The 14,555-nt window shown below is 34.6% G+C and overlaps 1 protein-coding gene across 1 annotated transcript in view; it reads right to left on the bottom strand.

Annotated features, from left to right (window-relative positions):
- LOC113002163 (uncharacterized CRM domain-containing protein At3g25440, chloroplastic-like) overlaps window positions 1–14,555 on the bottom strand; it is a 31,796-nt gene that overhangs the window by 14,945 nt on the left and 2,296 nt on the right. Inside the window, exon 5 of the mRNA XM_041017532.1 lies at window positions 13,514–13,661. Within this exon, the coding sequence (XP_040873466.1) occupies window positions 13,514–13,661 (148 nt within the window). The remainder of the gene's footprint in view (window positions 1–13,513; window positions 13,662–14,555) is intronic.

Genomic DNA, 14,555 nt, shown 5'->3' with positions numbered 1-14,555 from the left:
GCAACAATTTTTTGACAAACCAATTTGTGTAGGAAAAGAGATGGACTTGCGAAGGAGAAATTAAAGACAATTAAAACAAATTAGCGAGAAAAATTGACACAAATTAGAGAGAAAATTATTTATTTTGGGTCATCTATTTTGCGAGGGATTTTCCAAGGAAAAAGTGAGGGGAGTCATGAGATTAGTGAGGGAAATATTCCCTCGCTAATTAGAGAACTAATATAGCGACACAAAATTTCCTCGCAAACAATATTAGGGAGGAAAAATTCTCTCTCTAATAAGTGAAATTTCATGTACATGAAACTTCTTTTTTTATTATTTTTATTTAAATTATTTTAAAAATTATTTTTGGGAATATTGTAAGAGAAAAAAGGATTATGCACCAACAGTGTAAAAAGTTTTACATAGTCATCTAATCTCAACTCACCATGTATGGTAAGTTTGTTGAGATTTAAAATGATTATCTTATAGTAATTCAAATGGTGATTTGTGATTGGATGATAATGTAAAACTGTTTTATATGGTCAGTGCAATAAAGTATTAAACTCACATTAAAATGTAAGCAGACATATTTTTTTAAAATAACCGATAATGATATTCCCACGTTATATTCCTGGGAATAAAATTCCTAGAAATACAAAAAAGATTTCGTGAAACAAAAACCCATTAATTGTTAGCCTATTAATTGTTGTTAATGGAAGGGATTCAAACTCATTATCTCTCCCTCCTCTCTTTCCCTTCAACCATCAAGTCAACCTTATAACTCCCTGTACTTTATAAGAGATACTTTTGTACTGCGTACAAATTTTGAATTCCAAAAATACGACATGTTGACACTACTAGAAAAAGCATTTTCCACATCGGTTCTTTAGCACATTTCACGACGGTTATGGAACCTCTTTGAAGCCACAGTCGTGGAAAACATTAACTTTTCATGACGATTTTTAAACCATCTTAGAGTCTCAATTATTATATCAGTTCTCTTTGAAACCGTCTTAAAATGTGTTTTTTTGTTAATGGACACTTTCTAAGATGATTCTTTAAAAATTGTCTTAGAATTCATCTTACTAAGACGGTTTTCTAAATAATCGTCGTAAAAAGTCAACTTTCTAAGATAGTTTTTTAAAGAACCATCTTAAAAAGTGTCATTTTTTTCAAAATCATATTATATATATTGATGGATGCATGGATAGATACATAATCACACTTTCTAAACTTATTGCTATAGCAAAAAAAAAAAGACAATAATACTTGCATTAAAAACATAGCAATATGGCAGCATCAATATGATTCTACAGACTGAAAAAAATGACAGTAGTATTCAAATGTTGAATCAATTACCCTAGTTTATCATATTACCCTCTAAGTGAATGCAACTAAACCCTTTCCTCAATAACAACCCTATGCGTGGTGACAGTCAAACATAGTATAGGTAGAAATCTAGTGGGTAACACATATCAAGCCCATTATTAAAGAAATAAAAAAAAATAGAAATAACACCTAAATACTAACATACAAGTACATCTATTAATGAATATTCCAACATAACATTAGCTCCCAACCATAAACACACAAAATCAATTTCTTCTATGCATGCTCGTGAATAGATGCTTTCTAATACCTCAAAATCAGCAATAAGTTCTTGTATTTAGGGTCAAATATAAATCTTCAATTTCTAGCATAACTTTTGTTTTTCACTTGCAGTAAAAGATTTTAATAGATTACTAGAAAAGTGGCTTGATATAGTTTAACAAGTGATCAAAATTAAATCTTTTAGGAAGGATAGCAATAGTTAAGCCTGGATTTTTTTAAGGGGTGGTAGTAGTGGAGGGATAGTGACTTTTTTTAGTGAATTAACTCTTCATTCAAGATAAAAGGAAGCATATAGAGACTTATTTTAGGTACAAGGAAGATTATGAAATAACGTACTTATAAAAACTATACCCAAAAAACAAGTTAGAGGAATAATAATTAAACATGGGGACCTAGGCCATCAACTTTTCATGGAAGATAAAATACAGGTAAGGAAACTACATGCTAGCTGCAAACTAGGAAAAAAGGATACACCTAAACAAAGGTCATAAGCCATAAAATTAGAGCTTTGGTTACATATTATTGAGGAATCTGGAAGTCTTGAGGATGTATCAACATATCAAAATATGGCAGAGTCAGGACAATTATATATGTATTGATAGAATAAGATGCATGGAATTTCAGATTTCAGTTGTCTAATAATAGTTAATCTAACCACTAATACCTAGACATTTTTGTAAGATAATAACTTTTAAGTATCATTTTACCACAATAATATTTACTACAAAAATTTGTTAATAAAAGCAGGCTCCAAACGAACCTCACTAGTACCCTTCTTAGCTTTCAATGTAGTAACAACGTCTAAGCACTTTTCAATATTTGGTATCTTTGCCTGATAACCACCACAAACAAAAATTGTCACTACAATAGGTTGATTAGATGTGTAAAGAAAAATTTATGAGAACCTCAGAGAGACAGAGAGATAGTAACTTTAGATGAATTAGTTAATGTTGGACATTTTTTACTGAAATAGAATAAAAAGACAACTAAAATATTTTTCTTGTTTTACTTGAAATTTAGAAATTAGCATTTTCTAGTGAATCAATAAGATGATTTTACATTATAAATCAATATTCTACTTCAATTTATAAAGCCTAGACATTTAGGAATGACCAAAGTTCAAAACATATGACATGACAACTTTGGATTGGAGTCTAAATCTATTAGCCTACATACCATAAATTAATACGACTCAACTCAGTCATGAACCCAACTGATTGTTCTGATTGTAGCCCATGTATATTTTTGAAAACTATAATATAAAACCTCATGACACGAGTCCCAAGATAAATAATATTCGTATGTTGCAGAGCAAATAGCTTGCTTCATCCTGTCCAATAGACACCTAAACAGGCATAAAACTTTCAAATTCAAACTTCCTCTTTCACAAGTTAAAAATTCACTCAATGCTATTGATTCTAATTTGGAATATAATAAGATTGTTTTTTGGTCTCAGCAAGAAGGAAGACAATTTTATTTTTTATATTTTAGTGTGTATTTTTTTTTCACACATTACCAAAAAGTTTGACAACTTATTTTTTATGGGAAACTTTGGAATCATGAGATCTAAAATTGGTCAAACTGACTGATGACTTATTGTTAGATTATCGAGAACAAAAGTTTAAATTTTAAGTTTTAAGTATGGGGGTGAAAGTAAATAAAGCTTGTTCCACGAAAAGACACGACTTATTAAAAAAAACGAGCAAAAATAATTAGTTCTCAATGTGATCACATGTTTATTAAATTAATTTGCACCTACCAAAAGACAAAACATTGATTTGGCTTTATAGCTCACCCAATAATTTAGCAAGCTCAAAATAATTTCCTGCCCTTCCCATCTATGTCATGGTTAATTATACATAGAACTATAGTAAACATTGTACATGTACCCATAAAAATCAAACCAGATTGGAGGCAGCAAAAATAAGCAACAGATAAGCGCAACCATATGCGTATAATGATGTGACATCTATAAAAATCTCATCACCAAAATGAAAAGCATATACTACTATTATTTTTCCTTTTCTTTCTTTAGAGTAAAAGATATCATGGAAAAAAAACCTATAAAAAATACATCAACTATCAGATGAGCAAAGCTTTGTACTATCCAATGAGACCCCACTATGATGACCACTAGCCAAACAAAGAATTCAATGATATATTTTCAAAAAATGAGTAAATGTCACTCATTGATGCAATCCTCACTAGGAAGGCACCAGTCACTAGAGCCATGAGCAAGAGGCTCCAAGAGGATTGGGCTAGAGCTGCTGAAGAAGGCCCTAGGGTTCTCATGAACCTCAGGGTAGATTTTTTAGCCCATGGGCCAAGTTTGGGTCCAATTCTCTTTGTACATATTAGACTAGGATGTCATTATATTTGGTCCTTTTATTTAGGGCTCCATATTGTAGGTAGGGTACCCTAGAAATATAGCATTTTTCAGCCCTTGTATTTTAGGGCACCTAGACTAGTTTCTGTATTAGGGGTAGTTTTGTAATTTTACATGCACTAAGTGAATATTTGATGTGTGTTGGGAAATAAAATTTAATTGAATTGGTAGAAGCTCAATCCAATTAAATTTTAGAGGGGGAGGTGAGCATTTGCTTACTACACCCCATTGCCACATCATATAGTCACACTTTGTGCATGTCCTTCATGCTTTACATGCCTCATGACACCTAAGCATACTTAGTGGAGAATCTTGGAATTGATCTTGGATTAGTGGGCTGAAACATAACTAAAATTCACTAATCATAATTAGTGAAATTTTGGCTCCAAAGTTTGGCTCCACAAATTCAAGTGAAATTTGAATTGAAATTCAGATTTCCCTCCAATTTTATGACACTTAGCCTATAAATAGAGGTCATGTGTGTGCATTTTTTTCAACTTTGATCATTTGAATATTAACTTCAGATTTCAGAGCTCTTTTAGAGTACAAAATTTCGTGCTCTTCTCTCCCTCTCCCTTCATTCATCTCCTTCTTCCTCCAAGCTTTTATCCATGGCCTCCTATGGTGGTGAGCTTCTTCTAGACTCATCTTCTCCTTGAAGTGGCGTCTCCTCTCTCTCTTCCTTCTCCATTCCGCTGCCATTCATCTTCCAAGAAGCAAAGAAATCCATTGATGAAGAAGATCTTAGGTCTACAAGCTCCAATGGAGCTTACATCATGTGGTATCAAGAGCATCTTCATCTAGGTGATGTTCTTTTGCTTACTCTATCTTTTTGTTTGGTGAATTCTCTTTAATTCCTTGTTCTTCATCTTATTCTCCATGTATATCCTCCATTGTCTTGTGATTTGGTTCTGTTTAGAGTAGATTCAAAAAAACAAACCGATTAAATCTTAGATCTACACTTGTTCTTGCATTTCTATGGTTCAAATTTTGTAGATCTACTCTTGAATCATGTTTTTGTGTTGATTTTAGGTTCTATCATTTTTTCATTCATAATATTCTTGTGCTGAACCTTAGATCTAAATGTTCTTCCAAAATATTGATTAGAAAAAAAAACACAAAAATCTAAGTGTAAATCACTTAATCCATGTTGTCTTAGAGTCATGTTTAGTCATAGTAATTGTCACATTATGCTCTAAGTTTGTGTTGAATTTTTATTTTGTTTATTGAATTCTAGATACATTTGTTCATGTATTCTTGTCATTCTTAGCCTCTCTTTTGAATTTTGAGTCTAATTCATGCATGTTATTTAGTTCATAACATGTTCTAAATCAATTCCTAGAAGTAGTCGTGTTGTTGAACTCTTTTTTGTTTTCTAAGATTCCTACATGATGCCTATGATGAAGTTGAGTTGTGGTGCTGAGTTGTGGCTGGATTTGTGAATCAAATAAGTCTTAAGTTCTCTTGAATTGTGTTATTCAAGATAATTGAGAATAATCAAACACAAATTGTAACTATCAAAGCCTTAAGCAACATAAACACTACTTTTGATTTTTAGGTTGAAATCGCTGGTGCTGGCAGCTTGAACATACGAAATTGTGTAAATTACTGGGAATTGTTCACTACGTGTTTTGAGCTAAAATTTTTACTGAATTTTCTAGACATCTGGACCAAAATTATAAAAAAAGAACCAAGTGATTTGTATTAAATGAAAAAATAAGAAAAATCACACAAGTTGGAATAAAAATCAGTGTCCAGGAAAAAAAAGTGAAAGGAAAGTGTGCTTGTTGTTTTGGCTCAAAATTTGTTCTATAATTGGTGTCTATTTTATACCAATCCTAGTTCTGAAATTTAAATTGAAAATTTTTGTGAAAACAAGTGCCAAAACTAAAGGTTTCTTGAGTCTTTTTTTTTTTAGTTTTTCTACTCTACTCTAGAGCCATTCTAAGTTTCTCTTTGAGTCCTAGCTTGCTTTTTTGTGCATTTCATTGCTTTAATTGTTGAATAATCCTTGAAAATTTGTCTTGTTAAAACTCTATTGGTTTAGCTTTCATTTCATTTTTTTTGTCTTTGGTTATTGCTTGTCTCTTTGTTTCCTTGCTTGTGAGTTGCCATATAGGGAATTGGAAAGGAGGATTGGTGCCATATCTTGAAGAATTTGAGTCAAGAAGCAAGGGGCCAACCACCTTAAGAGCTATTGGAATAAGAAGTACTCCAAATTGAGTGAAACACTAAAGAGAGAATAGCCACCACAATTGAGGACTTTTTTTCTTTGTAATTTTGTAATTGGCAATTTGCTTTGCTTTCAAATTTTGTAACAAAAAGGCCTTTCATTGGAAGTAAGTTGGGAGCCTCCACTAGGTCACCCTACTTCCATTTGTGTGTAATAATTTTAGGAAATTTCCCCTTAGGATAGTGAGTGTTTTGTTGGGAATCTTAAATGAGGTCATCCAAACACTCTTAGGATCCGCCTAGTTTGCATTTCTTGCACTTTAATTTCTTGCTTACTTTCATAGCTTATTTCCTTTACCCTCCATTGTCAAATCGCCTAGATAGCTTTCCTTTTACCAATTAGTTTTTACCTTATCTTTCACACCTCTTTTAGTGTTTATTTTGGCTAGTTTCAACCATAGTTTCTTTTACCTTTTGTTTTCAAACCCCCAACAAGAAAGAACCATAACTTAGGAACCAACATGAGTCTTCATTCTTCATCTAGTGTTAATGGTGAGGGTTCTACTCCTAAGGACCCCTTGTATAAGATATTAGATGAGTTGAGATCCCTTAAGTTGTGGAAAGAAAAACAAGAGAGAAAAGAAAAAGGAAAAAAAGAGTGGAAGAAATAAGTCAAGATAAAAGAGAGAAAATAAGAGAGAAAGAAAGAAGAAAAATAATGAAAGAAATGAAAAGAGAAAAACATGCCTCCTATAGTAGTCATGACTCTTGCAAGAGTTTAAGTGAAGAACTTAGCGACTATTGTAGAGGGCGCCATAGTTCACATACTAAACACCATTCCCAAAGAAGAGAAAAGGATAGAAGGCCTCAAGAGGTTAACATTAGCTTCCCATATTTCCATGGAAAAGATAATGTTGAGGCCTACTTAGATTGGGAAATGAAGGTTGAACAACTCTTTGTTTGCCATCATATTAGCGAAGAGAGAAAAGTTCCATTGGCTACCCTTAGCTTTCAAGGGTATGCCCTTTATTGGTGGACTTCCCTTATTAGGGAACGAAGGATTCATGGGGATCCTCCAGTAGAGTATTGGAATGATCTTAAGAGTGCCCTTAGGAAGAGGCATATTCCCTCCTACTATGAAATGGAGCTTATGGACAAGCTCCAAAGGCTTAGACAAGGGAGTATGAGTGTTGAAGAATATAGACAACAAATGGAACTACTCCTTTTAAGAGCTAGACTTAGGGAGGAGGAAAGAACAAGCATAGTTAAGTTCCTTAGTGGGTTTAATATGGAAGTGAGGGACAAGGTTGAACTCCTTCCATATAGGGACCTAGATGAGCTAGTCCAACTTTGTATAAGGTGGAGCAACAACTTAAAAGAAAACCTTCTTCAAAATCTTATGGCTCTAACTCTTATCTAAGGAAGGACCAAGCCCATGGAATTTTAGGGGCTGCACCTTCAAAACGCAAGGAAGATAAGGGTAAGACCATAGAGAAATACACCCCTAAGACTTGTTCCCAAGAAAAGACTAGCAACATTAAATGCTTCAAATGTCTTGGGAGAGGTCACATTGCCTCTCAATGCCCCACAAAGAAAACCATGATCGTGAGGGGTCAAGACATTTATAGTAGTCAAGAGGAGACTACTTCTTGCCCTTCCTCTAGTGGAAGTGAAGATGAAGTAAGGGGTGAAGAGTCTAGTGAGGAAGTCTACCCCCATGAAGAAGGTGACCTCTTAATGGTTAGAAGGCTCATTGGAGGTCAATCTTGTGATCTATCTCAATCCCAAAGAGAGAACATCTTTCATACAAGATGCAAAATTTTAGATAAAACTTGTTCTCTCATTGTGCATAGTGGGTCTTGCTCTAATTGTTGTAACACAAGATTAGTTTCCAAGTTGAACCTCACTATCTTCCCCACCCAAAACCTTATAAACTTCAATGGCTTAATGAGCAAGGGGAAATGATAGTTAACCAACAAGTGAAGGTACCTTTCTCTATTGGGACATATAAGGATGAAGTTAATTGTGATATAGTTCCCATGGAGGCAGGATATATTCTTTTAGGAAGGTCATGGCAATTTGATAGGAAGATCATTTACAATGGCCTAACTAATGAGATTACCTTCACCCATCTTGACACTAAATTTGTGTTGCATCCTCAAACACCTTCACAGGTGGCCAAAGATCAACTAACTATGAAAGATAAGAGGGATGAGGAAGAAAAACTAGAAAAACAAAAGAAAAAGAAGGATAGTAAGGCCTTGTCTTCAAAGGCCAAGGGGAAGGAAAAAAGAGGAAAAGGATTCCTCCAAGAAGATTGTTAAGAAGGAAAATCATTTTGCAACAAAATGTGATATTAAAAGAGCAGTCCTTCTTAAACAATCTTTCTACCTTCTCCTATCAAGGGAAACATCCCTTAGCACTGCCACAATTCCTACATTTGAGACCTTACCCCCAAAGGTCCAAGAACTCTTACATGAATTTGGTGATATATTTCCCAAAGAGATACCCCCTGGGCTACCTCCTTTAAGGGGAATAGAACACCAAATAAATTTAGTCCCAGGAGCAAGCCTTCCTAATAGGCCAGCCTATAGGACTAACCCTTAGGAGACTAAGGAGATAGAGTCTCACGTTAAATAATTGTTGGAGAAGGGTAGGGTCCAAGAGAGCCTAAGCCCATGTGTTGTGCCAGTGTTGTTGGTACCCAAAAAGGGTGGTACTTGGAGAATGTGTACAGATTGCAGGGCCATCAACAACATCACTGTAAAGTATAGACACCTCATTCCTAGACTAGATAATTTGCTTGATGAGTTGTATGGTGCCAACATCTTTTAAAAAATTGATCTTAAAAGTGGTTATCACCAAATCAGGATGAAAAAGGGTGATGAATGGAAAACAGCTTTCAAGACTAAGTTTGGTTTGTATGAATGGCTAGTGATGCCTTTTGGGCTCACTAATGCACCAAGCACCTTTATGAGGCTTATGCATCATGTCTTAAGGGATTTCATAGATAGATTTGTAGTTGTTTATTTTGATGATATTTTAGTGTACAGTAGGAGCCTAGATGATCACTTAGGACATCTCAGGCAAGTTCTTTCAGTCCTTAGAAAAAACACCCTCTATGCAAATATAGAGAAGTGTACTTTTTGTGTAGATAATATAGTTTTCTTAGGGTTTGTAGTTGGTAGAAATGGGGTCCAAGTGGACCTTGAGAAAATCAAGGCCATCCAAGAATGGCCCACCCCAAAAAGTGTAGGAGATATTAGGAGCTTCCATGGGTTAGCAAGCTTTTATAGAAGGTTCATTCCTAATTTCTCTACAATTGCATCACTTCTCAATGAGTTGGTGAAGAAGAATGTGGCATTTACCTGGGGTGAAAAACAAGAGCAAGCCTTTGCTTTGCTCAGAGAAAAGCTTACTAAGGCACCTGTTCTAGCTCTTCCTGACTTTTCTAAAACTTTTGAGCTAGAATGTGATGCCTCTGGAGTGGGAGTTGGAGTTCTATTGTTACAAGGTGGGCACCCTATTGCTTATTTTAGTGAAAAACTTCATAGTGCCACCCTCAACTACCCCACCTATGATGAAGAGCTTTATGCCTTAATAAGAGCCCTCCTAACTTGGGAACATTACCTTGTTTCCATGGAATTTGTCATTCATAGTGATCATCAATCACTTAAGTGCATTAGAGGGCAAAGCAAGTTAAACAAGAGGCATGAAAAATGGGTAGAGTACCTAGAGCAATTTCCATATGTTATCAAATACAAAAAGGGAAAAACAAATGTGGTAGCTGATGCCCTCTCTAGGAGACACACATTGTTTTGCTCCCTAGGAGCTCAAATTTTAGGATTTGATAATATTAGGGACTTGTATGCTTTAGATGAACATTTCTCTCCCATTTACAAGAGTTATGGGAAAAAGGCCCAAGATGGATTCTATTTGGCTGAGGGGTATTTGTTCAAAGAGGGAAAACTTTGCATACCCCAAGGATCCATTAGGAAATTACTTGTGAAAGAGAGCCATGAGGGTGGGCTCATGGGCTACTTTGGGATACACAAGACCCTTGTCTTACTCAAAGAAAAGTTTTATTGGCCCCATATGAAGAAAGATGTCCATAAGCATTGCACTAGGTGTGTGGCTTGTTTACAAGCCAAGTCTAGGGTGATTCCTCATGGGCTATACACACCCTTACCCATCCCATCTACACCTTGGGTAGACATTAGTATGGACTTTGTCCTTGGGCTTCCTAGAACCCAAAAAGGTGTAGACTCTATGTTTGTGGTGGTGGATAGGTTTAGCAAGATGGCACACTTTATACCATGCCACAAGGTGGATGATGCTTCCCATATCTCAAAACTCTTTTTTAGGGAAATTGTGAGTCTCCATGGTTTGCCTAGGACCATTGTGTCAGATAGAGATGCTAAGTTCCTTAGCCACTTTTGGAAAACCCTATGGGTTAAGCTAGGAACTAAACTTCTTTTCTCTACCACTTGTCATCCACAAACTAATGGGCAAACAGAGGTAGTGAATAGGTCTTTATCCACCCTTTTAAGGGTTCTTCTGAAAGGCAACCATAAGTCTTGGGATGAGTATCTTCCTCGTGTAGAATTTGCCTACAACAGAGGGGTTCATAGAACCACCAAGCAATCCCGTTTTGAGGTTGTCTATGGGTTTAATCCCCTGACACTATTAGACCTCATTCCCCTCCCACTAGACACTTCTTTTATACATAAAGAAGGGGAATCTAGGTCAGAGTTTGTAAAGAAGTTGCATGAGAGGGTTAAGAACCAAATAGAGAACCAAACAAAGGCGTATTCAACTAAAGGAAATAGAGGAAGAAAAGAGCTAGTTCTTAATAAGGGTGACTGGGTTTAGCTCCATCTTAGGAAGGATAGGTTCCCTACTAAAAGGAAATCCAAGCTTAGCCCTAGAGGGGATGGACCTTTTCAGATTTTGGAGATGATCAATAACAATGCCTATAGGTTGGACCTCCCAGAAGAGTATGGAGTCAGCACCACTTTTAACATTTCTGATTTAATTCCTTTTGCAGGTGGAGCTGATATTGAGGAGGAGGAATTAATAGATTTGAGGTCAAATCCTCTTCAAGGGGAAAGGGATGGTGCAATCCTCCCTAGGAAGGGACCAGTCACTAGAGCCATGAGCAAGAGGCTCCAAGAGGATTGGGCTAGAGCTGTTGAAGAAGGCCCTAGGGTTCTCATGAACCTCAGGGTAGATTTCTGAGCTCATAGGCCAAGTTTGGGTCCAATTCTCTTTGTACATATTAGACTAGGATGTCATTATATTTGGTCCTTGTATTTAGGGCTCCATATTGTAGGTAGGGTACCCTATAAATATAGGATTTTTCAACCCTTGTATTTTAGGGCACCTAGACTAGTTTTTGTATTAGGGGTATTTTTGTAATTTCACATGCACTAAGTGAATATTTGATATGTGTGTTGGGAAATAAAATATAATTGAATTGGTAGAAGCTCAATCCAATTAAATTTTAGAGGGGGAGGTGAGCATTTGCTTATTACACCCCATTGCCACATCATATAGTCACACTTTGTGCATGTCCTTCATGCTTTACATGCCTCATGACACCTAAGCACACTTAGTGGAGAATCTTGGAATTGATCTTGGATTAGTGGGCTGAACCATAACTAAAATTCACTAATCATAATTAGTGAAATTTTGGCTCCACAAATTCAACTGAAATTTGAATTGAAATTCAAATTTCCCTCCTATTTTGTGTGACACTTAGGCTATAAATAGAGGTCATGTGTGTGCATTTTTTTCTACTTTGATCATTTTAATATTAACTTCAAATTTCAGAGCTCTTTTAGAGTACAAAATTTCGTGCTCTTCTCTCCCTCTCCCTTCATTCATCTCCTTCTTCCTCCAAGCTCTTATCCATGGCCTCCTATGGTGGTGAGCTTCTTCTAGACTCATCTTCTCCTTGAAGTGGCGTCTCCTCTCTCTCTTCCTTCTCCATTCCGCTGCCATTCATCTTCCAAGAAGCAAAGAAATCCATTGATGAAGAAGATCCTAGGCCTACAAGCTCCAATGGAGCTTACATCACTTATTAGGGTGGGCCAGAGATGCAAGAAACATATGAGGAAATAAACCAATGATATCATATGCTAAATAACATTGTAATTAATTTAAAATGATATGTTATCTTGTAATGTGTATTGTAAGTCTCAAAAGACCTAAAAATGAATGTGCAATCTTTTCCTTTGTAACATTAGGATTTCGACCCTAATATAGACACTTCACATTTCATGTAGAAGTTATGCTACCTTAAACCACTTCAAAATGATAAAAGTTACCGATCTTATAGTTACTCAATAGCAAACAAAATCAGGTTGTCTAAGCCTCTTGTATGCGGCATTTTGTGTCCAGTATAGATAGAGTCATGCTTCCCTAATCCTTGACAAAATAACCATAACATTATAATGTGTCTGATAAAAAAAGCCTGTTTGAGAAATATGGTGTTTTTAAACACTTATAGCTTAGTCATTTTCCATTTATTTTCTTCTCATCATTTTGCTTTTAAATTATACTTTTCTAGTGTAATCAAACTGTTTCATAAGCCCTAGTGGATGTGCTTTGTCATACTTTCAAAACATCAACTAAATCACAATTGATTATAAAGGTTATGATATATTCCAACTCGTAGAGGACAAAAAGGCAAGAAAACGAGTTTGCTTATGACATTTTTTTTTCTAAATCAAGCATCGTATATACATTTTTTTGGTTAACCTACTCATTTGGTTCCTATAGTTTCACGATTCGTACATTTTAGTCCCTATAGTTTGTATTTTAATTCTCTTTTAGTCCATATAGTTTAAATTTGGTGTTTTTAGTCCTTATAGTTTGTATTCTTTTTTAGTCCCTATAGTTTGGAAGTGATCGTTTTAGTCTCTATAATCTGTATTTTAATTACCTTTTAGTCCTCACTACAAAAAAATAGATAAAAATAATTAGCTACAAATTAGTTATAAATTATCAACTATTTTTTTATTACAAATTATCTTGCGATAAATTAGTTACGAATTGCTTGCTAATATTTTTGTAGTTAATTATAATTGATAATATTACTCATATTTTGATGGTAAGGACTAAAAGGAAATTAAAATATAAAGTATATGGACTAAAAAGACCACTTTCAAACTATAGGGACTAAAAGAGAATTAAAATGCAAATTATAAGGACAAAAAACCACTTTCAAATTACAAGGACTAAAAGAAAATTAAAATGTAAAATATAGGGACTAAAAAAACCATTTTAAAACTATAAGGTACAAATGATGAAACTATAGGGACCAAATAAGTAATTTAACTTTTTTTAATAGTAACATACCAGCTAAATTAACATCTTTAGCAATATCATTTTTCCCATTTTTAAACTTTGCAAGGTGTTGATGATACTCTTCAAGCCCTTTCTCCAACCTTTCAATGAACTGGCTAGTATGTTCAAGGGACTGCTCATACCTATATTTCTCCAAGGCCTGTAAAATTTTCACAATAAGATAGAAACCATAAGTCCATATGCTTTATGCTAACAGAATACAACCAAATACTTTCTCAACATAATTTATTCCCAATGGAAAACTATGAATCAGCACTTTGCAGGTTTTAAACTTATCTAATCCATCAAAGCGCCAATCTATCCATTTCTCATAAGACAAACATTGGGCTTACTAGTACAAGTTTATCTAAATAAAAGAGGATCAATCTCTCAATAGAAAACAAAACATTATAGCTTCAATTCACTAGTGTACATGAGGCATGTGACAGAGCAAGTCCCCAACATTAGTATTAGCAGCAATATCTCAAGGAATAACCTGAAGTAGTCTTCAAACTTTCATAGCTAACTATATTAGTCAAATGCAGTAAAAAATAAATGAAATGAGCATTATGAAATACTACTAGTCTAAATTTAAAAGGCTATAAAAGATGCAAATCATTCCTATCAACCCAGTTTAAGCTCATCAATAAAAGATGATTGCCATAATAACTTGAATTTTTTTATTTGAATGGTTTTTATCCTTGTGTTATGTCAATCCTCTAATATATTGCAAGTTTGCTACATACATCACACTTCCATGTGCTCATGTTCAATATGTTTCCTTATTTTCAAGGATCCTAATATTCTGCCTAGTTAGGAACCTTGTCCCATTCACAGGGATTTTATCTTTTATCTTTAGAGAGTTTTTTGTTCTCATATAATTAGGATTAGGACTATAGTATATATTAGTATAAATAGGACAATTCGATTAGTGTCTTGTATCACGTCATAATACAAATTCATATTATTTTGAGTGTCTCCCCGACTCCCCTATAATTTCAACAAAAATACCATAATATATTTATCACTAAATACATTTGGTCAATGAATAACA

The sequence above is a fragment of the Glycine max genome, chromosome 7, assembly GCF_000004515.6.
Source record: "Glycine max cultivar Williams 82 chromosome 7, Glycine_max_v4.0, whole genome shotgun sequence".
In the NCBI taxonomy this organism is placed as follows: domain Eukaryota; kingdom Viridiplantae; phylum Streptophyta; class Magnoliopsida; order Fabales; family Fabaceae; genus Glycine; species Glycine max.
This window is presented reverse-complemented; position numbering and strand designations above follow the sequence as displayed.